A 23,125-nucleotide genomic window follows, 5' to 3' on the forward strand; every position below is an offset into this window, starting at 1 on the left:
GTCGTGTAGTGTAGAGATTTTTGCGCATCATCTGTAGGTTCGTCTCCAGCTAGCACAAATTCATCACAAGGTGCCAACCAACCACCACCACCAGGATTACACAACGGATCTCAAATGCAACTCAACCATCGGTCAATCTTTCAGCCGGACAATAACAGTTTCTTCAGTTCAAACACCTTTCAGAAAATATCAACCACCACTTTAATGCCACCTAATTCTCTCACAGGTATGTATACTAACACAAGTTATTTTTTGTTATACAGAATGTACTTTGCTATATTAAATACAGTTGTAATTATTATAATTTTTTGATATTTGAATAGACAAAAATATTAAAAGGGACAATGTTTTATTTTCAAGAAAAACATTATTGAGGAGTAGGGAATTTTAGAATTAATCTAGTCACTCTTATCCTGCACATTTTTATACAATATTGTAACTGGCGAGAGAATTATCAATGAATTTTATTCGATGTGTAGCAAACACAAATCTGGATTGGACGAGTACGGGAGTGGCTTCGATACCCGACTCTTTACCTACAGTTCATTCTAGCGAAGATTGGCAAGCAGCTTTCGGCTTTCAGACCGAATCAACTCGAACGAATCATCTTATATCAAAATCCAGCCCATCTGAATCGCCGAATGTAACATTCAATTCCGAGGGTTTTGTTGATGAGAATGTTTACATAAATGCACCGTACACTACTACTCTCACAGAGTCATCATCAGATACCTTCACGCCTACTTTACTTGTAAATTCACCCGCGTCTAAATTTATGGCAGACTTTCAACAAAATTCATTACAACAAAGGCTTAATATGCAAGTGAGTAAGATAATGATAAAATTTTCGAATTACATGTCTAAAAAATAACACGAGATGTCTTTTACATATGCAAAATTTTTTAGCAAAGAGAAATATGATTCAGCAGATTATTAATATCATATGTACAATTTCTAAGGTGCAACAGAATCAAGAAAATTGTGAATACATAAAACAGAATGGCCATGCTACACTGGAGGAAGTTCGAAATCATCGTGATGCAGGGTCAGACGTGAAAGCGGACGATGATTTAGGTTTCGATCCTTTCCACGAGACGCAGAAGGCATTAGCTGAACTTATGGAAAATGAAATGCAGATACAACAACAGAGGATATATCAACAGCAGCAACAACAAAGAGAACGAGAGGAGCAAACTAGGGTGCATCATCAACAAACTCTCGCAAGCCTTGGCCAGCAACATTTTCCACAAGTAAATATCTTGTTTAATATATTCTTATGTGTTTTGAAAATTACATGTGGATAGGAGCTTCTCATTTTCTAACAGTATTATTAATAAAATACATTATGTGGTAACATTTGGTTAAATATTTTAAAAGAATGTCTGATACACTATTAGTATTAATTTAGTATTTTGCATAATATGCATACAAATAAAATTTATGGAAACAAATATTCTTTTAGGTTGCGCATATAGCACACTTGCAGCAACAAGCTCAGCACTTGCAAAATCTTCAAGTGCTTCAATCGCATTCCCTTCTGTCTCGTCTTCCACAAAATCTACTACAAAGCGGCGCGCAGAGCCCTGCACAAGGCACCGTGACGGCTAACAGTTTAGGACAACGTAGTCGCCTTCCGCCACCGGGTTTCCTTGGTTCCACGCCAAATCACATGAATTCATTTGGTCTCGGTATACCACGTCCAGCACCAACGAATAGCGCCCTCTCTGGTTAGTGTTTCTCCAATTTTTCCAGGCATCAGGAATCATAGTGCACAGTGCGTGAAGTTTACATACGTATACGATAATTTATCGTAACCGTAGACAAAGATAAGTTGTCGATCTATCCGCGAATTTTCATGATATAATTTTGCGAAAATTTATACACGAATTTATTTGGGTAAAGTGAGTCACGACAAGTGTCAATTATATCTATAGATTAAGATTGATGGAGTGTCGCTATCCGTGATTTATGGGTTATGTTTGCAGGTGCGCAACCGCCCCAACAGAGTGCATATCTTCCCAATGGAAGCCCACTTCTCAACACACAAAGTAATAATACTTACATCTTTTAATATTCCAAGTATTTCAAAAATATTTTTCGTATGTATGTCATATTCTTAATACTCGATCGATTTATGACAGATATCGGCAAGTGCACAAGTGATGCGGTCTATACTCTGAAAGATTGGTGTGAAATTAATAATCAGCAGCAACAGCAGCAATTTCACCATCAAGCTTTGCATCAGAAGGGATGGAATAATTTCGGACCTATCGCAGACTGGACTTCGATCGATCCGGCTATAGTTACCTCGTCTAGACCTCTTCCATTCCAAACTACCAGCACATGGCAGTTTCCCCATATTCATCCCTCTCACACTGTAGCTCATAATGCGCAACAGGTACAGAATTTTGTGTGTTTAAATATGTCTTGGCAATTCGAATTTATTATCTATCGTAATTGCGAATATTGAGTGTGCTAGTCATTATAAATATAAAAAAAAAATTTGCATCACGCGCAGGAACAGAATGCATCTGCTCAGCATTGGGCGATGCAACCACCTCCTGGTTTTGCAGCACCTACGACCACAGGACAGTTGAATAATCCACAGCCGAGCGCGACCGCACAACCACACACTAAACTCATCTCTGCGGGATCAGAAATCGAAAGTAAGTTGATCGCGATCAAGCTCTGTGCAAACTAAAAGAAAGTTCCTTTATAATAGCGCCGTAGTGCGAGATATACAGAGCGTCTATATTGCAGACCTATAAGTCTTATGTGAGGCGAATGACTCGAGGCGTCGTAATGTTTCCGGACGTGACAAGATCAAATCCAGCAAATGAAAGAAAAAAAGCGACAGTCGATAATGTACGTTTTCCTAACACTCTTCTATATCTCAACGTTTTATTTTAAATCATTTATTTGTGCGAGTATTTACTCGAATAAAATATCAGAATAATATGAGTTAATGCGTACTCCCACAATGTAAGCAAAGATTATATGTCAATATACATTTCTTTCACGATATCATCATTATTATCTGAGTTAAAGGAACAATTTATCATATTTCAAAGTTTCTGACTTTATATTCATTATAAGAAAATTTCATGTAGGATCTGAGGAATTAAATGAATGAATGACGATTAAGAAATTGAGGAATGATCACAATATTTTGCAACTGCATATTTCCTTTTTCTGAATTTTCATTATCGAGATATTTACTTTGCAACATATTAAAATAGAAAAACGATATATTCTATGTTTACAAAGATTGAGAAAAAAATAATTAGAAAAAATACAAATATAATAAAATTTTTATTATTTAATTTGGTATCTGTCATGATTAGAAAAACATGTTTTAAACTAAAAACTTTATTGTTTTATATTTAAAAGCTCTCTAGTGTTGTATTAAAAAAAATTATTATATTTGTATCACTATCTAATACAATAGACTTTTTCTATTTTAAGATGATTGAAGAAACCGCACGCCGCGTATGCGCGTTTTCTTGATTTTGAGATTATTCCTTAATCTGTGTTCCATTATTCTCATAAGGCAAGACACATATGTAGAATGAAAATATTCTGTTTGTTCATTTTCTCATTCTAACGTGGTTATGTGGTACATGTGAGAAGAATAAAATAGCAGCGGAAGAAAATCCCAATTGAGAGGAAAAGGACTGATTTGGAAAAAAAATTCTTAAAATAGAAAAAAATTGACTCTAGATACTATACGTTATACTATACATATTTTTTGCTATTTTATAATATTGATTCAATCTATCATATTAAAATATGATTGATATATGCTTGTCCAATGGTTTAAAAAAACCAGAATCCTTTTATGATATAATGATTAATGTCATGTTACAGTAAAAACACAAGCATGCAATTTTATTATCTTTGCACATAACTTTTCCATGAGTACGTCACACATTGGGGCCTTTCTTTTTTTTTTTTTAAAGCGGATTCGCTATTAAAAAAAAGAAGAAAAGATCTGCTAAAACTTAGTTTTGATAATTATTTTAATGGGATATTTTCATTTATATCGTGAATCTTGAATCGATTAAATACCCAGGTCATACAGATTATATAAGAAAAAATTATTCTATCCTAACTGAAAAATAATTGCGATATCTCTGTGATATCGATAAAGCTATCGATATGTTGTATCGATGTTAACGAGAGGAAAACTACAAAGACAACTGTCTGAAAAAATCAACAACGCAACAGTGTATTTTATTTACGAATGTAAAGTGAGATAGAAAAGAAGAACCAAGCGAAATATTAAGACACGATATACGATGAACGATACGAGAAACGTTTGATGTACCACGATGTACATATGATGCGAATTATACGTTGAACGAAAGTTATTCCCGACAGGTGATATTAAATATATATATCTGCCGATTTAAAAGTGCATAACGAAGAAACGTCACATATAATACAAGAGAACGAGAGAGAGAGAATGAGATAATAAAATTATAATTATAAAATTTAATTCAGTATAAGGTAATCGAAAAATATACGATAATGCGCAATGAAAATCCCTGTGAGTTTTCTTTTCGCCTTTTCTTATATGCATTCCTTATCAACTTTTCTCCATTTACTAATTAGTTTAATTATTTTATTGATTTCAGTAGTTTTTCTTTCATTATCTTTGTATATAAATAATACTTACATCATATTATAATACATAAACGCGCAGAGAGCCATATATTCGGTTGCACGAAGTACATGACGCATATATAAGAAAAAAAATTTGTGTTGATTTTCGATTACTATCATAACTGGATGTATATAAGAACTGTAATAAATATTAATATGTAATTATATTAAAATTATCTTTTTAACATTTAACTTTTAAAAATATATTTGTTTATTAATATTGACTTTGTATGTATATACAACACAACTAATGAATGTATCTACATTTCGTTCTTTCCGCGTCGTATTTTTCTCTAGCATGCATGCGTCATCTATATATTCAGGATTCATTGTTTTAGAATTATCAGTTAATTTAATTTGCGACACCTTGTATACACTGATGCCGAATGAATATGTATGTTTTCTCTGCCTGCGATAATCTATCGAAATATATCGATTGATGAAATTGCGAGACGTAGAATCGAAGGATCGGGTACTAATTTGGTTATGTTTTGTTGCGAGATTAAGCGCACACACACACAAGGTTTGTAACAGAGAGAAGTCTTCTCTCACAACATCCAAATAATTTATAATGGAGGAAATGCAAAAGAAGCTTCAGACTGAAGCTGACACATTAAGACAGATTCATAAAGGTAAAGAAATGTTTGATTTTTTTAAAAAAGTTTCATAGGCTATTTTGCCTTTATTATATTATTTTTATACATATCAATTTGCATTTGCAGAGTACAACAAAGTGCTGAATCAAAGGCGACAATTGGATGGACAGTTGAACGAGAACATTATGGTAAAGGAAGAATTAGAGCTCCTAAAGGAAGAAAACGACGTGTTCAAACTAATAGGGCCTGTGCTTGTGAAACAAGATCTGTACGAAGCTAAACAGAATGTTGACAAGCGTATCGATTATATTAAAGCTGAATTGTAAGTTTTATCGATCAGAATTAAATTTTTGCATTTGACCAGGTTTATTTATAAAGATGAATTTTTCAGGAACCGAGTGGATGGGTTGATGTCTACCTTAGACAAGAAACTGGACACGCAAAAAGATATAATAGACAAATTACAACGTGCGTTCCAGCAAGCTCAAATTAAATCTTCGATAAACCAACCAAAATAATATCATACAAATACCAGCTTTGCAGACTTATCAGTTGTATAATTAATATGTAATGATAAGCATTTAAATAATATTGTTATGTATTAGCAAAATCGCTATATGATAGTGGTATGTTTCTCATTTTGTTCATTTGTGCTTCTACAGGACAATTGTTGATGCAAGTCTTTTATATTATGAGCGTTTAATCACAATTTATGTAAATTAAAAAGTATATATAAACTCTGCATAACACTTTTTCTTTAAAATCATGCATCCTTGTATTGACTTTAATAAGATAATTGATTATTTTATGATATATTGACAATTGATTATTTTAGGATATATTGACAATTATATAATTTTCATATTTTGTTAAACTTTATGTAAAAAATTATTTAAAATTAATTGCAACTTGTAAAGTTGAAACTAAGATATATTATCTTATATATGTATTGATAACGTTGAAATAACCCGCCAAATAACGTCAAATGTACTTTTTAACATGGCGGCGTAAAAGTGCCGCCCGTCTTGAAAGCAATTCGAGAATTGTCATAAATACTCATTTTAATTGATATTTGTTTTGATCTAAGTTTTTAATTAGTGAGAAACACGTAAGAGAAAAATGCTATTAACATTGAAGCCAGATCACAAGAAACATGTATTGTTTCTTACCGAACAATCGCCGCCAGGTATACAAGGGAATTCTATTTATGTGTTAATGAAAATGAAAACTTTTTACAATAGGGTTTTCTAAGATAAAAATGTATTTTTTACAGTATTGCAGGACTTTTGCAAATTAGCTCTAGATTATTTACAAAAGGGACCGAATGTTAAGGTGTACAAGGCTGCCGCTCGTAAGTTGTTTAATTGTCGCTAATTGTCAGAACAATATACGCAATTATACAAGTGTATACTCATTTCAGAGAAGTTAAATGTCGAATTGAACGCAATCAAGAATTCAGTGGAAGGTTTAGTCAATCTCTTGCTAGAAAGCTGCAAACACAAGGTAAAATCTGTCAGTAGTACTGCATTATAAGTACAGCATTGCGTAGTATAATTGAAGTTTTTACAGTTAAACCCGGAGGATTTTCGGGATTCTGTGATCGCTTTAGGTTTCACGGAGGAGAAGGAGGCAATACTTAGTAAATTATACAGCGTTAAAAAAGATAAGATCTTGAATGCCTTAGAAAAGATTGGATTTAAATTGCCCGAATATTATGACATGGAATGGAGATTTGAAGTGCAGGTAATAAAACTTCTATATTTTGCTTTTTTCTTTCTCATATTAACTTATAATTAAATTGCATTATATCTGTATTATAGACTGCATCAAGATCTCTCTTGAAACAAGTTGCGCCACTCATCACTCTAGATTTATCACTGAAAAATCCCGACAATTCGGACGAGATTGAACACGTTTTGCTACAAACAGATCCTATTAATTTGCTTCATATAACTCAAGAATTAGAGGAAGCGCTACAAGAAAGTCGTAGTTTACATATCCGGAGGGTTTCAAGGGCAGTAAAATGAGACTTCCTGTGATTTGTATAATTACATTTGATGCAATAAATACATAATATAATATATAAACATGTGAAAATGTGTATTTAGGGGATTAAATATAGAAATCTTAATTTATAAGAAAGGTATTATATACATTTAATTCAATTATCTAAATCACATTTACCATCAGCATTCGTCAAGTTTTATTTCAGTCAGATTATTCTAAATAATAACTGACAGTAATCATACATGTGTGACACATGCATACATTATACTATTACAGTCCACGAGAACTTATAGTTGAGTGCATCTGCATATATAATTGGATAATTTTATTAGATCTCTATATTGAGAGAAGAAAGGTATATAAGAAAAAACTGCGCTTTTCTCGCACTCGTACTGTTTATCAATGTGATACAGTATCATTATATAGGCTACTTCTTATCGCAGAGTATTGATGTTTTACAAATTGAAGTTTTCAATCGCCTCAAATTCAGGAGATCTAATAGGATTGGTTGTATTTTGAAAAATTTCAGTGTTAAAAGGTATGTACTGCTTTTCTTTATGCATCATACTCTTTTAATTGTTATTAATTATTTTTCAATCATCTTTTACAGAAAATGCAGTCCCTCATTACAGTAGGTGCCAAAAATCAAACTTCGATTATTTTACCTGAATTTTCCATTACATTTACTGATGTGTTAACAACGACACACGGACCCCACGCGATGCGACAAATCATTGGTTTCAACAATCACACTGTTGTGGATAAAGTACCTCAGGACATGCTGCATTTGGTCGATCCGCATTGGTTACTTTTGAATGTTTCATATTCTTATATCGTTCTTTTTTGCAAAGACAGAGAGACTAATCGAAATGTTTAAATTATTATGCAGGCACCAATTTCCACCAATGGATCCAATATGGCACAAGATTCTGGGCCTGGTGATGATTGTACTAGGACTTATGGGATGGATTGGAAATGGTGTTGTAGTGTACGTGTTTCTGATGACACCCTCTCTAAGAACGCCGAGCAATTTTCTAGTGGTAAATCTGGCTTTCTCCGATTTCATCATGATGATAATTATGTCGCCTCCTATGGTAGTCAACTGCTACTATGAAACCTGGGTATTAGGTAATAGAAAATATGTTTATTGGCATTTTTCATTATATTAACGTTGTGTTTTTTTTATATAAAATTTGATATAACTTTAATATATAAATTTATTTTACATTATCAAGGACCACTAATGTGCGACATATATGCTATGGTTGGTTCTTTATGCGGATGTGCCTCGATATGGACTATGACTGCTATTGCTCTTGATCGATATAATGTTATAGTGAAGGTACGTATAATATGTTTCTCTTTTTATATTGATACAGTAAATGTATACAGGAGTGTGGAAACTCTAATATAAAATATTTCAGGGTGTGGCAGGAAAACCGCTCACTATAAAGAAAGTGATACTTGAAATTTTGTTTATTTGGCTCTTTGCTGCATTATGGACAATTATGCCAATGTTGGGATGGAACAGGTAATATTATAATAAGAACAAAAAGGAATATAGCGCGCTTGTACACGAAACAAATTTTTTTTTGCCGTGACAATTAGATATGTACCAGAAGGCAACATGACTGCCTGCGGTACCGATTACCTTACCAAAGATTGGAGCTCTAAGTCATATATTCTGGTATATTCGATATTTGTATATTACACGCCGCTCGTTACTATAATTTACAGCTATTACTTTATCGTTTCGGTAAGCACATATCTGTATGTAGATTGCAATCTCTCAAGAAAGATTTAATGTCTGTAAATATATCTTGAAATCGACAGGCGGTAGCTGCTCATGAAAAGTCCATGAGGGCACAGGCAAAGAAAATGAATGTTCAATCTTTGAGATCTGGGGATAATCAAAATGTCAGTGCAGAAGCAAAGTTGGCAAAAGTATGACAAAAGAATACATTAAAATTATATCGAGTATTATGGGGAAAAAAAAAATCAGAATTGATATTTATTACATTTTTATTAATTGCAGGTGGCTCTGATGACCATTTCTTTGTGGTTTTTGGCATGGACACCGTATCTGGTTATTAATTACACAGGTATTTTTGATGGTGCTAGTATTAGTCCTCTTTGCACCATTTGGGGATCTCTCTTTGCAAAGGCGAACGCTATATATAATCCGATTGTTTATGGAATTAGGTAAAAAAAAGAGTTATTATGTTTATAAATAGGAAACATGCAATTAATGCTTATACATTTACTTTATTTTACGCGTTATGCAGTCATCCAAAGTATAGAGCAGCATTAAAGGAAAAATTACCATTCTGCGTATGTGGCTCGACTGAGGATCCATCTGCGAAAGTCGCGGAAACAGTATCTACAACGACAACAGCGTAGTTTCGTGCGATGAACTGTATCTCTAATTCTAAATATTATGATATAATATAGAGTTATAGAGGATATTTTTCTCGGACAAGTCGACGTATCAATAATATTAAATACATTGTGTGATAAATGTTTCTAAGAGAAATGAAGAAAATTTGTAATTTGTAAAGCCTCAATATAGCTGTTATAATTACCTGATTATGCAAAAGCTTATACGGAATTTCGAGTGGATTCTGTTATACTTTATGATATATTGTACACAAGATGAATTTTCATTTTGAATTTCTCTTTATTTTTTTCCTTTTTACAAGAATAAGAGTGATAGGAGATACTTATTGCCCACTATACTAGTGCAAACGAATGTCATTCAATAAATTATTTGGCATGTAATGAGCTGAGAAGATTCTTTATTGTGATCTTAAGACAATAAAAAATACTGAATGTTAAACAAAAATAAGTATCATAGGATTTGTGTTCAGGATTTTCAAAATTTTTGAAATGTTTAATTAAAATTGTCATATATATATGATTGCCCCTGCAGAATTTATTCTATAAAATTAATTACAGTTACGATATATATCTCATGGCGATATAACATTTTTAGCGATACAGCCGATATGTTCGCTAATTCCAAAATGACTATGTATTTCATTTTTTGCATTGAAGAGATGACAAAACTTACAAATTTCGCTATGAGACATAAGAAATTCGCATCATGGTGTAGCCGAACCGTATAATATATCATAGACTCTAACAGTTTGGCTTATTTAGCCCTCGATTTTCCTGATGTTCATTTTTTTTTTTTTTTTTTTTTTTTTTTTTTCAATTTTTCACGCCGAAATTTAAAAACATACTCCGTCTTGGCTCCGCGTAGATGATTACTCGTTCGAACCACAGTTAATCGTATGACGATTTTCTTATGTGTGACATAGTATTAAATTCATTCTCTCCGATCACACAACAGTATTTCTGACGCACATTATATTATTTATTGCAGCTATTTACAATTCACGTTTGATGTGGCGCGATTCCTTTGTGACGAGAATATAATACTATTTCTCATGGCCTTACGCCGATTCAGTGAAAATCTATTGCATTGTCAAAAAAAAAGAAAAATTAATAGCATCGTTATTTTATGCGGCAGATTTTTCATTCCCTTCTGTAACTGTAGTAGTCGTGGACATTGTATCCGCACCAGTTGGTTGAGAGGAACATGCCAAAGACGGGAACCTCTGGAAGAGAGCAGCTCGGTACTTGGGATGGCTAAAATCACATAGAGAAAGGATTAGCGTAAAAGTACGGAATAATTTATCTAATTTCTCGCATTGTCTCTTTATTTTTAAAAACATCTTGACCATACTATTATATATTTCAAGGATTAGAATCACGTCGACTTACCTGATGCCGTATACGATGGGATTGTACACGGCATTGGCTTTCGCAAAGAGAGAACCCCAAATCGTGAAAAGCGGGCTGATCTTGACTGTCTCGAAGATACCTGCATAATTAATAACCAGGTATGGAGTCCACGCCATGAACCACAGGGAAATGGTCATCAGAGCTACCTATAATTATTAGTGTATTATTATTTAATGTCGTTAAAGCGATCGCACATAAATGAGAATTAAGGATTGAGTATAAGGAGAGAGAATCTTGCCTTTGCCAGTTTGCATTCGGCGCTGGTGCTCTGATTCTCGGCCGATCGCAAGGAAGCGACGTTCATCTTTTTTGCTTGTTCGCGCATGTTCTTCTCGTGTGCAGCGACGGCCTGGATGATGAAGAAGTAACTATAAATGATGAGGAACAGCGGCAAGAAATAACAAAATATGCTGTAAACCAGGATATACGATCTGGAGAGCAGGTCTTTGGACAAGTAGTCGGTTCCGCAAGCAGTCATGTTGCCCTCGGGTACGTAGCTATAAAAAATGAGTATATTATATTGTTGATAATTTATGTAACATATTCTTGAATAATATATAGTATTAGTTTAGGATTTGTCCCACACACCGATTCCACCCAAACATAGGTGCGATTGTCCAAGCCAGTGAGAAGAACCAGATGCCAAATATACGAAGAAGGGTGCCGTTAATAGTCATTGGCTTGGCAGATAAGCCTTTGACGATTACGTTGTACCTATCGAATGCGATCATCGTCATCGTCCATATGGAGCCACATCCGAACAGGGAGCCCGCCAAGGCGTATAGTTCACAGAACAGGGGTCCTAGCACCCACGTCTCGTAATAGCAATTGATCACCTGCGCATAGTTCGTTGATTAAACGATTTAACAAATCACGCTTTCTCCTCTAGATATTTTATTCACGGAAACGTTTCAGAACGATATACACACCATAGCCGGAGACATGCATAACATCATAAGAAAGTCGGAAATGGCGAGATTGATGACGAGCAGATTGCTTGGAGTACGGAGGCTCTTGGTAGTGGTGAATATGTATACCACCATGCCATTACCGATAACGGATATCATGCCGAGGATACCGATGACAAAGCCGAGAAGCGCGTGCCATAGTGGGTTCATCGGTGGGAATTGGTACCAATGAGCGTCGATCAGATGGAGCATCTCCGGTGGCACTTTGTCCACCACTGTTTGATTACCAAATCCGCCTCCTTGCGCCCCCCACGTGTAGGCTGCATGGCTTGGTCCAGATGCGAGAGACATCATCATGATCAACTGCGAGAATTTCTTGATGTCGATTAATTGCCCTTGAGACGTGTAGTATTTGACAATTTTGCTTGACAATTAAAACGGGCGAAAGAATAACGAAGATATCTAATGTAAGAGAAAGTTTAAGAGAGAATCTTTTCAGAATTTTTACTTTTTTAAATATAGATAATCACATATCGATATATGTACACGGGAAATAGAGATCCGGATGTGTGTGAAGGTAAATCGACGCTACATGGCTCACCTGTATTCGTGTATTTGGAAAAAATCGTTGTGGTGAACGAACTAATCCAAATGCTGAATCGCTATTGCTATCGCTGAATTGTTATTGCCGGTCGTGGGTTCCCGGCAACGTCTTTTCCGTGAAACTCGCAGGAAGAGTTCCCTGTTCGGTTCACCGTCGGAGATGCGGCTCGGGGTCCGCCGCGACGAGGAGCCACCCTTAAATACGCATCGCGAACTTACGTCTTTGTTGTACTATATAGAGCGCCTTTTTCTAAGTCGCCAAACAGTCTTAAGAAGTTCTCTATTAAATTACACAGGATTTGGGAATACCTTGAGAGTATCTTGAGTGTTATACACAGAAACCTTACGAAGGTGTAATACAAGAATAGAACATGAAAATTTGCCCGCGGAGGCACCTGCTGCATCTTGACTGATTGACTACAATGGACAATTATAAAAATTCTATTACGCCTTAACAAATTTTTTAGTTATTAAAGAATTTCGATTTTAGTATAACGAACAATTGTCTTAATTACAAATCATTGTTTTGGTTTCAGGGCTTAATTAGTAATTACGCAGAAATATATACGTACATAAGCATACAAAGAAAAATAACACGTATATAATATATACAGAGATTATTTTATTTAAAAATAATAGACATAAAAAAAAGAATTTTATCTTTATTATTCCAACTGCACATATGCGTACGCAATTAAATTCAAACGTAATCGATTCGAACGCAAAAGTAACGATAATTACGAGTTCGAGATAATCCACGTGATCTCGTGGGAAATTCGAAGACTAGGTATATTCAAAATGGCCCGAGAATTTAGCGGTTAGCGCGCCTTATGTCGCATGCGATGGATCAACAATAGTAACGTGATGATCTATATAAAAAACAAATCTCGAAGAAAATCAATACATCAGGTATGTACATATAATTTTCTAATAAAGAACGTGCTATTATTTTTATATAAATAGCATTATCGATAGCCATGGAAGAGAATCTCGGGGACGAGAATTTATTGGACGACAACGAGGAGGCCGAGCTGACAGCGCAAATGGTACTCCAGGAAATCGAAAACGCCTGGATGAACGAGATATTCGCGCCGGAGATCTTGCCGCATCAATCTGACCTGGTGGACTGCATGCTGCAGCAAATCGCGCACATGGAGGAGAACGTCAAGAGGTTAGACAAGAGTGATTTACGTGCGCTCGTCCATCGGATGGAGCTTGATCGGATCAGATATGTAATTAGCAGCTATCTGCGAACACGCTTGGAGAAAATCGAACGATACACAATTCACATCTTATCAGAGGAGGAAAACAGAAACTCGGATGAGAAATCTTATCTGACACCGGGCGAGCTGCGTTTCGCCAAGGAGTACCTGGCCAATTTGGAAACGCTCTTTAAGACAGTAGCGTTGCAGCACATGCCGCCTAACTTTCAGCGATTCGAGGTAAACAAGTTTACTGTTAAACCCAATATGCAAGCGCATGTATTTCTGCGTGCCAATCGAAGAGTTACGGGTGTAGTTGTGCCTGGCACGCTGAATGAAGAGATAGACTTTGAGGAAGGTTCACAGCATATTATTCAATATAGTGCTATAGCACACTTAGTTAAGTCGGGTGTGGTACAGTTGATTTAATATTCTTAAATCAAAGGGAAACAAAGTCAACAGACAAAGGTTGTGATATCTTTCTTTTTTGTAGAGAATATAAATTTTTATTCATATATACATATATAAAATTTCAATATACATATATAAATTCTTCTGTACTTTGTCATGATATACATCTAACATTAAGACTTATTTTAATTAATTGAATATCACAAGATATACAGGAGTATATGTAAAAAATATATAAAGTTTGAAAAATATACCATTCTTTTGTTTCCTAATTAAACTTTATATATAATCAGTTAATAATATAACTATAATTATAGAGTATTATTATACTAAAAGATAAAATGATTTTTATTAAAAATTTCTAGATTCTTCAGTACTTAAATGGTTAAATAGTGATGTAGACATTGTTGAGATCTTTTCCTATATTTTGATAAGATATTAGTTATATAATGTATGATAAAAATTTTATTGTAAGGCAAAATTGTAAGAAAGATAAGTGCATTTTTTTTGGAATATCACACTTTCAGGCTACATAAATATGTAGAAATAAGTACAAACATATTTTAAATGATTAAATATTTAAAACCGGATTTACTAAGTTATTATTGCTGAAAGATTAAAATAAAAGAATTTTAAAATCTCTTGGATTAAAAAATTAAGTAAAAAAATAAATAAGTAAATTTTCTTTGTTTTTGATAAAGAAACGTTCTTAATTCTTAATTTCACAAGAAATTATGTGAATTTATGCTGTTACTCATAAGCCTGTAAATGAAATATCATACATTAATATATCTTTTTAGTTATATTCAATCGCAAGTAAATAATAGAGCAATATAGCAATTAATTTACCTTTTTGGCACACTGTTTAAGTTGTTCAGTCATCAACTTTCCAGTTTCTTGTACCATAGCACTGAAGTGACTCTTTTCATTTTGTAATAGAACGTACGGGTGATCAAATTCTAGCATTTGACCATGATCCATTACCAGTACTTTATCGCTATCCATTATTGTATTCAATCTATGCGCTATTGTCAATACCGTGCAAGCTTTGAACTTATTCTGGATCGTAGTTTGTATAAGCGCGTCCGTCGTAGGATCAACATTCGCGGTGGCTTCATCGAGCACGAGAATTCTATTATCTTGTAAAATAGCGCGCGCCAGACAAATCAATTGTCGTTGTCCAGCGCTTAAATTACTGCCACCGTGTTCGATACCATGGTCTAAGGAGGCCATCGCGTCTTTTAGTTCCACCTCTTCCAAGGCACTCCACAGATCGGTGTCATGAAATTTACGAAAGGGATCAAGATTCTCTCTTAGCGTAGCGGAGAATAACATTGGTTCCTGTGGTATTATGGAGATCTTGTTTCTCAAATCATGAAGACCGATCTTCTTCGTGTTAACGTTATCGATGTAAATAGTACCGTCGAATTTCGTCATATGGAACAAAGTGGAAATTAGAGAAGATTTCCCAGCTCCAGTGCGACCCACTATTCCAATCTGAATATTTAGAATTATTTAGAATAGTTTAAAATTATTTAGAATAACTTGAAGAATATTGTATGATATATAAATAAGATTATCGTTTGTAACAAATGGAATTTGATTCGATAATAAATAATTACGTGATTACTTTCATGCCCGGTTCTATGATGAAACTCAAAGATCTAAGGACGGGTGGCTCTGATTCGGCATATCGAAGAGAAACACAATCGAATTTAATCTCTCCCTTGGCGGGCCAATTACTCGGTGGTTTATCCATGGGATTACTTTCGAACGGACCCTCCTTTTCGAGCTCGGTGAATTGTAATATTCTTTCCACGCTTGTCATCTGCGTGATAGTTTCGGCTGTTTGACGTATTCCATGTTGCATCATACCACATAAAATGAGTACTTGAGAAATTGCTAAACCGACATTCCCAGCGAAGGTATTTCCTGAAAGAGAGAAATAAAAAAACTTAATTCGTAAATATTATATCGTATTGAATATATTTATATATGCATTCGTTAGTAATTGCGACAAAGATTTACCGTCGTCCAACGCGACAAAACTAAATGTAACGAAGGCGATGAAACCAATAGTCACTATATCTAGCGCAAAACCGAACATTGTAGCAGTTGTGACAATTAACGAGTAAGTACTAGTGTGTAAATCCTGGTGTTCATCGAATTGTTTACGAACTATTTCCTGAGCACCAGCAGAACGTATTGTTGTTAGACCTGACAATGTGGAGTTGACATGCGAAAAAATGGGACTCTTCGCTAAAAATTTAATTAAATAGATGTTAGTTTAGAGAATATGAATAAGATTTTATATTCTTCCAAAGAAGAAAAAAAGAAACTTTTACCATTTCCCTCTAATCGTTTTATAGTCTGTGCTGTTGGAATATAAATCTTTCTTATCTCATTATACAAAATTCCCAAAATGATTGTAGGGAATATGATCCACCAATTGATAATAAATACTTGTATTAAAATTCCAATCATTACTGCAAAAATTTGAATGGCTTCTATCGTAGTCCTAGGTAAAATTTCATCCACAGCGCCAATGTCCTTCGAGAAACGATTCAAAATTCGACCTAAAAATATGAAATTCGAATCGTTGCGTTACACATCAATCATAATCATTGATAAAATATGCTTACCCGACGGGTTATTATCAAAGAATGACATGGGCGCCTTGAGTAAGCATGAGAACATGAAGTTATGCAGGTTCTTGCTGGCATTCATACATATTTTATAAAAGATCAGATTTCGGCACGTTGTCATTACAACACTAATAATGATAAAACCTCCGTAGATCCATAAGGCTGTATTTGTGTCAAGAGAGTAAAAATCCGTATCCATAATTTTGGTCTAAATGAAGTAGCAAAAGAGATTTATGAATGTTTGCAAGATTGGTTACATCATAAAAATATGATTGAAATACTAACGATATTATCGGAAGTAAAGTTTTGTGGCAATATAGTATTATTGGATCGAAATTTCCAATAATCTGTGATTATCGAAACTTCAATGAATTTATTATTCGTCTCTGAGGTATTGTCCATTTGTCTAATAGATCTCGGTGTATAAGATAAAATTGTAAAATTGTTCGTTACATTATACTGCCATTCATGCATAGCCTTTACACGCATTTCTTCCTGTTTCGTCCTGCATTATAAAACTTATTTTCATTCATGCAACAATAGAATACACCCCCCTCTTCGTAGAAACTTACCAATAACCGAGCCAATAGTCACAACCACTGCTTCCAATTTGTCCCAAAATCATGCAAAATAGAAAGATAACGATCATAATGATCGACGCGCCACTACGAATATATTTCCAGTAAAGCGATTTTGATAAACTTCCTTTGGCCAGAAGCTCTTCGATTTCTTTAGGTTCGACCTCATCTACTTCTTCATTGTTAACATTATTATTTTGTATTATTTCAGATGTAAGATTTGTATCAATTTTTAATGATTCTTTCGTCTCTTCGTTAACTTCTTCACTTCTTGATAAGATTTCTAAAAAGCTTGCCTTTTTTTTTTGAAGAGTCATAAATGTGCCTTCATTGTCAATTTGACCCTTTTTTTAAAAAATAATATAAATTAAAGTCATTCAGTATTTTGTATACTTATAATAGTTATAAATGTATATGTGTATATATAAAGTAATATTTTATACGTACATTATTTAGAATAATAATATAGTCGCATTGTTTCAAATATTGTAATTGATGAGTCACGAGAATTCTTGTTTTATTTTGTAAGTAATTATTTATGCATTCATCAAACAAATGTTTACTAACATTAGTATCGACAGCTGATAGGGGATCGTCGAAAAGATAAATATCAGCGTCTCTATAAACGGCTCTATAAGAACAGAGATTTTGTTAGAATATAAAACACACCGCACATAACTGAATGCAAATTTACCTCGCCAAATTAATTCTCGCACGTTGGCCGCCGCTAAGCGCTGTACCTCTGTCACCGACAAAGGTCTTATCACCGTACGGAAGTTGCTCAAAATCTCTCGCAAGAGCACATACCTTAACAACTGTTTGATATTTATCTTTATTATAGGGTTTACCAAATAAAATGTTATTTCGTACTGTGCCTGCAAACAGCCAAGGTTCTTGACTAGCGTACGATATTTTGCCATTTATATATATCTGGCCATGCGATGGTTTCAGTTCGCCTAAAATGGCTTGCAAGAAAGAACTCTGAAAATTAGACAAATATTCTTTTTTAAATGAATGTTATAACATTTTTTCATACACACATTATGATATATATATATTATACAAAAAATATATACCTTTCCTGCGCCTATAGAACCAACAATAACATAAAGTTTTCCAGTTCCAATTTCAATGTTAATGTTATGCAATGTATTCACAATTGCAGTGGTTGTCCATGAAGCATTAACGTTTTTCATTAAGATACTTATTCCTTTAGTAACTGACAGTGATTGTACCAATGAAATGTTTTCATTTAATAAGAGAAAGTTCTATTGAAAAAACATTATTATTTATTAATAGTAATAATTGATATAAACTGTTACGCGCATTAAGGCAAATATGGAAATATTGAAACATTCTTATCTGAAAATATAATTGTGCTACAAAATTACCATTTCAAAAATAATATTTACAAATAATATCTGTATATTGAAATATATAATATTTATATGATACACATACAATTAAGAAAATGATGATAGATTCGTGCAATGTGTCTGATTTGATAAATATTTTTTCATCACAATCTGATAAGTTTATCTTACTTCAATTCTCTTTATAGATATAGCTGTTTCGGCAACAGATGCAACAGCTAGAGGATACAATATTGCCATAGTTAATTGAAGAATGTTAAAGTATTGTGCCATTGAGAATACTTTATCTGCAGATATCGAATATCCGAATAGTACATAAGCCATGATAGTGAAATATAACGTTGTTCTTTCCGTGAAGACAAATGTGGCCAAGGTGAAACCTCTTAGGTATGACATTAATGTAAGGACATCGATTTCATATCTAGATATAAAATTATGTGCTTATTACATTAAATTTCTCTGTTATGATAACGAAACCGCAAGAGAAATATAGTACAAACTTTCTCATGCAATTAACTAGTTCCTGAAATGGTTTTTCCCAAGTGTACATTTTGATAACTTGTATACCACTGATTATTTCGGACATCAAACGAACTCTCTCGTCAGTTCTCACTGCATTTTTCAAACGCAATTTTGAAGTCCACTTACTTATATATCCTGCAAAGTATACAAACTTAGTTGCGCATTAGGTATGTGTTATTTTTTATAATTTTATGCATTACCTTGAAGTGGAATAGTTTGAATTGTTATCAGAAATATACCGGCCAATGAAGCGATGCCGACGTTTTGCCATATCAGAAATGTAATTACTGCACCTTGTATAGGCATGATCCAAATGTAATGTAAAAGTATAAATAGCTGATCAAATCTTGACATATCATTTGATAAAAGATTAATAATTTGTCCTGGGGTGGTGGTAGATGATTTTGATAAGCATAATATCTATAGGAAAAAAATCAAAGAGGTATATATAATCATGTGAGATTCTGGATTATGGAGAGATTGGATAATACAAAAAAGTATCAAAACAGAATGAAAAGAAACTTTAATTTTAATTTGCTGATTAGATTACCTTTCTGTACATAAGAGAAGAACTTGCTATTCTCACTCGCATCCCAATCTCTGTTAACCCTACATATGAATGGTGGTTGATTAACATTATCATTATTCCTATGATTATTACACAAGATGCATAGAGATACGCCTCTTCCTGGGTAGACGTTGCTCTTGGATCAAAATGCCAAATGAGCAGACCCAACAAATATGGTTGCAGGACTCTATGAAGAAATATTTTTAACAACAAATATATATAGTATAATACACAAAAAGTTAGACATTCTAATTATAATTATTCTAATTACCTTAAAATAGTAGTCATAAATAAAATCCATCCTCCATAATAGAAAAATGACCAGATAAATGTTTGTCTTAAAGCTTTGAAAAATTTAGGTTTTCTACCATTCTTCTCAGCTGTATGTATTTCATTTTTCCAATATCTATAGCATCCATTTATATGATAAAAGTGACAATAACATCAAGAAATATTGATTTTTTATATCAACAATTTATTAGCATCAAGCTTACATCACATATATGATGTATTGATATATGCACAATTATAATATATAAATTTACTTTAATAATAATATAATTTCTCTTACTGTTCTAGTCTATTTCCCAGAAGTTCACTCACATCAGCAGGCATTGTATTGTATATATTTTTCATCTCCAAGTCATGATCCTTTCCATACCAGAATAATTTTACTAACCACCTTAAGTATATCATAACAAATTATAGAGTAAATTTGCATACAAGAAAATGCACTTGATTAATGTAGAAATATGTAATTTATGACAAAATATATATAGTTATGCTAATTAGTAATTTCACATTCGGTCAATATTAGGTTTATCGGTTTTAAAAGCAAGTTTATTTTTAAAAGTATAAAGATAATATATTTGCCATAGATAAGATAAGTTAAGTACCATGACATGTTTGACACAATTACTGTTTTAATTATGTAAAATATTCATAAGTAATTCGCCAATAGAAATTTGAATAAAAATTACAGCAGATTAGTGTCAGTTGCATTTGCATTGCATTTACGTTACACTGACATATTATGTGAAAAATTTGTAAAAACAGCTAAAAGTTTTGATGATAGACTCTGTCGTCGAACAATCTGTTTCATTTCTCTACCATATATATTTTGTCGGTTTTTACTATACATATTTTTATCCCGGCATTCTACCGAAATAGAGCATCTCGATAAAATAACAGATAAAAGTTTAATAAACATTTTTCGTAGAGTCTATTCTCTCAACTTATTGGCACTATCTCTCATAATTTAATTTTATCTCTCATAATTTAGTTTTATCTAATCCCTTAAAGCTGCGGCAAAAACATATACGTATACATATACATCTTGGAAAAATAGCTTGCACACAAGTGTGCAAAGTGAGATATATATACAGGGTTGGAAAGTTACTTTATAAAAGTAACTCGTTACCTTTACTGTTCTTTTTTCTAAAAAGTAACTCGTTACCAATTTTAAAAAGTAACTCGTTACCGTTACCGTTACTCAAAAAATAACGAATCGTTACAATTTCCGTTAGTTTTTTTATATATAACAATAACTTTACATACAATTTTTTTTAATACAAGATCAAATTAAACACTAAAAATTTTTAAACATTGTCTTACAAAGAAACAAGATAGCAAAATGAGTTTTCAGTAATTTTCATGTAATGCTGCATTCCAACACTCTTATCAATATTTTCCTTTGTATGAAAATTATACCGAGTAAATTAAAAAAAAAACTAACGACGAAAGTAACTGTTAAATTCGTTACTCGTTACCGAAAAATGTAACGAAGTTACTTTTTCCGTTACAAACAAAATTTGTAACGCCGTTACCGTTACAGTTACCGAAAAAAAGTAACGGTAACGGCGTTACAAGTAACGCATTACTTTCTTTCTTTCGAACTTCTAAATATATATCTATTTTATTCTATTCCGTTCTAGTTCAACTAAAAAGAACAAATAGATCTTATGTCATCCCACGCACAGCGAATAGTTTTCAATTGAAGCCAATTGAAACGCGCCGCAGCTCTAAATGATTAAAAAGATATACGAGCTTTAAATATCTGCATTACTACAGTGTAAACACATTGCTTCTAACAATTGTTCAATTGATTGTCGTCCTTTTGTTTTATAGCCATAATTTTGCAACAGTACTCTTCTTTATATGAACGTGATATATATTTATGCAATAAATTCAATTGTAGCATGCAGATATTGTTTCTTTGACTCACCAGAAGAATAATTTACTGATTGGATTTGCGGACGCCCGTGGATTTGGATTATCAAATTTCTTGGTGGCGTCCATATTTTGAAGTAATGAAATAATAAATGCGAATCTATTGGTATATTTTTATCACAATCCGTTATGTCATACTGTTATATATCATACGTTATATCATACTGTCTGTAATTTACAACTGCCTTGTGAATAGCATATGCTGTGTGATTTTATACACGCTTATACATACACATATCACCACACGAATTAGGTTACTATGGCACCCGAATAAGAAAGTCCAAATGTGTTGTGTAAATGCGAAACAGAATATGATTGGCAAATTGTATTGCATGCCGAAATTAAGAGATAAAAAGAATGTATGAGAAGGGATAATGGAAACTGAACAATGATGAATCAGAATAAACTTTTCCAAGCATATTACATAAACATCTATTTATAAATTGTCTAGAACAAGTTTCTTTTAAGAAGCAATATTTCAATGTTAAAAAGAATGCAAGAGAAAGACAAGAGAGCTCTGAAAAGAAGTTCTGAAATAGATCTCTTCTTGTCAATAAAATTTAATATATAATAAAATAAACTTGATATAAATAAATCTGTTCTTAAAAATACGAACAAAATAATATGTGAAATATATAAATTTATACATTAAATATGCAAATATAGATTTAAAACCAAAAAATATATAATATTGTATACTATTATATATATATATATATATATATATCTGTTTTATTCGTAAATTGGCTTAATTACAAAGTTCCCGCACGTAAGCTTGCGTCGCGTATCGCGGTAGCGGATATCTTGGCGTGCGCGTGTCTGGAGTCGAGTTTCGGTCGCGAGACTTACTCCTCGATCTCTCGTAACTTATCTCTGTCGACTATGTGACTTTATTTCAATAGATGCCCGTAAGGTTGTTCGATTGTCCGGTATAACTAGCGATATTAACCAGTAATACTTCTGGTGTTGAGACTGCCCGCCACTTGTTAGCGATGGGTCTTTTTATTGTGT

At 33.2% G+C, this 23,125-nt stretch overlaps 6 protein-coding genes across 16 annotated transcripts in view; 4 read left to right on the plus strand and 2 right to left on the minus strand.

The window, feature by feature from the left end:
* LOC115238955 (alpha-protein kinase 1) overlaps window positions 1-4,539 on the plus strand; it is an 11,317-nt gene extending 6,778 nt beyond the window's left edge. For 6 of the 8 annotated variants that reach the window (XM_029813196.1, XM_029813201.1, XM_029813199.1 and 3 more), the window contains 7 exons: window positions 38-226; window positions 480-823; window positions 960-1,250; window positions 1,463-1,727; window positions 1,986-2,048; window positions 2,142-2,398; window positions 2,519-2,701. In XM_029813196.1, coding sequence (XP_029669056.1) covers window positions 38-226; window positions 480-823; window positions 960-1,250; window positions 1,463-1,727; window positions 1,986-2,048; window positions 2,142-2,398; window positions 2,519-2,701 — 1,592 coding nt within the window. Of the gene's footprint in view, window positions 1-37; window positions 227-479; window positions 824-959; window positions 1,251-1,462; window positions 1,728-1,985; window positions 2,049-2,141; window positions 2,399-2,518; window positions 2,731-2,760 lie in introns of those variants that run through there. The other 2 variants (XM_029813203.1, XM_029813202.1) reach the window with 2 other exon arrangements.
* A 456-nt stretch (window positions 4,540-4,995) lies between these two features.
* Window positions 4,996-6,008, plus strand: LOC115238959 (prefoldin subunit 6). The gene is made up of 3 exons (XM_029813208.1): window positions 4,996-5,297; window positions 5,388-5,583; window positions 5,653-6,008. The coding sequence occupies exons 1-3, from the start codon at window positions 5,237-5,239 to the stop codon at window positions 5,777-5,779; spliced, it is 384 nt and encodes a 127-aa protein (XP_029669068.1). The 5' UTR covers window positions 4,996-5,236; the 3' UTR covers window positions 5,780-6,008.
* A 232-nt stretch (window positions 6,009-6,240) lies between these two features.
* On the plus strand, window positions 6,241-10,479 carry LOC115238957 (rhodopsin-like). 2 transcript variants are annotated; one of them, XM_029813206.1, is made up of 13 exons: window positions 6,241-6,447; window positions 6,535-6,612; window positions 6,682-6,764; window positions 6,831-7,004; window positions 7,082-7,279; window positions 7,879-8,072; window positions 8,158-8,396; window positions 8,504-8,610; window positions 8,693-8,799; window positions 8,877-9,024; window positions 9,102-9,212; window positions 9,304-9,470; window positions 9,554-10,479. In XM_029813206.1, exons 1-13 carry the CDS (start codon window positions 6,381-6,383, stop codon window positions 9,666-9,668), a joined length of 1,788 nt encoding a protein of 595 aa, XP_029669066.1. In that variant the 5' UTR covers window positions 6,241-6,380; the 3' UTR covers window positions 9,669-10,479. The 2 variants fall into 2 exon arrangements, with proteins under 2 accessions (XP_029669066.1, XP_029669064.1); XM_029813204.1 differs by lacking the exons at window positions 6,241-6,447; window positions 6,535-6,612; window positions 6,682-6,764; window positions 6,831-7,004; window positions 7,082-7,279 and adding an exon at window positions 7,425-7,806.
* Window positions 10,480-10,505: 26 nt separating this feature from the next.
* Window positions 10,506-12,815, minus strand: LOC115238961 (rhodopsin). 2 transcript variants are annotated; one of them, XM_029813210.1, is made up of 6 exons: window positions 12,585-12,815; window positions 12,005-12,346; window positions 11,664-11,911; window positions 11,314-11,572; window positions 11,055-11,221; window positions 10,506-10,919 (listed from the first exon to the last, which is right to left on the minus strand). In XM_029813210.1, exons 2-6 carry the CDS (start codon window positions 12,338-12,340, stop codon window positions 10,790-10,792), a joined length of 1,140 nt encoding a protein of 379 aa, XP_029669070.1. In that variant the 5' UTR covers window positions 12,341-12,346; window positions 12,585-12,815; the 3' UTR covers window positions 10,506-10,789. The 2 variants fall into 2 exon arrangements, with proteins under 2 accessions (XP_029669070.1, XP_029669071.1); XM_029813211.1 differs by lacking the exon at window positions 12,585-12,815 and having other exon boundaries at window positions 12,005-12,354.
* A 453-nt stretch (window positions 12,816-13,268) lies between these two features.
* Window positions 13,269-14,448, plus strand: LOC115238962 (DNA replication complex GINS protein SLD5). Of its 2 annotated transcripts, none has more exons than XM_029813212.1 (2): window positions 13,269-13,495; window positions 13,562-14,448. In XM_029813212.1, the coding sequence occupies exon 2, from the start codon at window positions 13,564-13,566 to the stop codon at window positions 14,215-14,217; it is 654 nt and encodes a 217-aa protein (XP_029669072.1). In that variant the 5' UTR covers window positions 13,269-13,495; window positions 13,562-13,563; the 3' UTR covers window positions 14,218-14,448. The 2 variants fall into 2 exon arrangements, with proteins under 2 accessions (XP_029669072.1, XP_029669073.1); XM_029813213.1 differs by having other exon boundaries at window positions 13,550-14,445.
* LOC115238960 (multidrug resistance-associated protein 4-like) lies at window positions 14,272-22,657 on the minus strand. Its single transcript, XM_029813209.1, has 18 exons — window positions 22,110-22,657; window positions 20,457-20,567; window positions 20,157-20,291; window positions 19,868-20,072; window positions 19,518-19,737; window positions 19,296-19,452; window positions 18,967-19,216; window positions 18,499-18,690; window positions 18,117-18,403; window positions 17,870-18,053; window positions 17,417-17,766; window positions 17,130-17,349; window positions 16,842-17,052; window positions 16,545-16,775; window positions 16,228-16,458; window positions 15,830-16,131; window positions 15,049-15,696; window positions 14,272-14,961 (listed from the first exon to the last, which is right to left on the minus strand). Exons 1-18 carry the CDS (start codon window positions 22,181-22,183, stop codon window positions 14,950-14,952), a joined length of 4,020 nt encoding a protein of 1,339 aa, XP_029669069.1. The 5' UTR covers window positions 22,184-22,657; the 3' UTR covers window positions 14,272-14,949.
* Between the last annotated feature and the right edge of the window lie 468 nt (window positions 22,658-23,125).

Source organism: Formica exsecta, unplaced genomic scaffold (assembly GCF_003651465.1).
Source record: "Formica exsecta isolate Colony F162 unplaced genomic scaffold, ASM365146v1 scaffold363, whole genome shotgun sequence".
NCBI lineage: Eukaryota > Metazoa > Arthropoda > Insecta > Hymenoptera > Formicidae > Formica > Formica exsecta.

Excerpts from the sequence above, each read along its gene's own strand:
- LOC115238957 (XM_029813206.1), top strand. The coding sequence starts at position 6,381 with ATGCTATTAACATTGAAGCCAGATCACAAGAAACATGTATTGTTTCTT. Across the intron at positions 8,800-8,876 it reads CCAATGTTGGGATGGAACAG|ATATGTACCAGAAGGCAACA; the intron begins GTAATATTATAA and ends CGTGACAATTAG. Across the intron at positions 9,213-9,303 it reads CAGAAGCAAAGTTGGCAAAA|GTGGCTCTGATGACCATTTC; the intron begins GTATGACAAAAG and ends TATTAATTGCAG.
- LOC115238959 (XM_029813208.1), top strand. The coding sequence starts at position 5,237 with ATGGAGGAAATGCAAAAGAAGCTTCAGACTGAAGCTGACACATTAAGA. Across the intron at positions 5,298-5,387 it reads ATTAAGACAGATTCATAAAG|AGTACAACAAAGTGCTGAAT; the intron begins GTAAAGAAATGT and ends TTGCATTTGCAG. Across the intron at positions 5,584-5,652 it reads GATTATATTAAAGCTGAATT|GAACCGAGTGGATGGGTTGA; the intron begins GTAAGTTTTATC and ends TGAATTTTTCAG.
- LOC115238962 (XM_029813212.1), top strand. The coding sequence starts at position 13,564 with ATGGAAGAGAATCTCGGGGACGAGAATTTATTGGACGACAACGAGGAG.
- LOC115238961 (XM_029813210.1), bottom strand. The coding sequence starts at position 12,340 with ATGATGATGTCTCTCGCATCTGGACCAAGCCATGCAGCCTACACGTGG. Across the intron at positions 11,573-11,663 it reads CCTATGTTTGGGTGGAATCG|CTACGTACCCGAGGGCAACA; the intron begins GTGTGTGGGACA and ends CATTTTTTATAG. Across the intron at positions 11,222-11,313 it reads CCGAATGCAAACTGGCAAAG|GTAGCTCTGATGACCATTTC; the intron begins GCAAGATTCTCT and ends TAATAATTATAG.
- LOC115238960 (XM_029813209.1), bottom strand. The coding sequence starts at position 22,183 with ATGGACGCCACCAAGAAATTTGATAATCCAAATCCACGGGCGTCCGCA. Across the intron at positions 20,292-20,456 it reads CTGGGAAATAGACTAGAACA|ATATTGGAAAAATGAAATAC; the intron begins GTAAGAGAAATT and ends TGGATGCTATAG. Across the intron at positions 19,217-19,295 it reads CTAGTTAATTGCATGAGAAA|ATATGAAATCGATGTCCTTA; the intron begins GTTTGTACTATA and ends TTTTATATCTAG.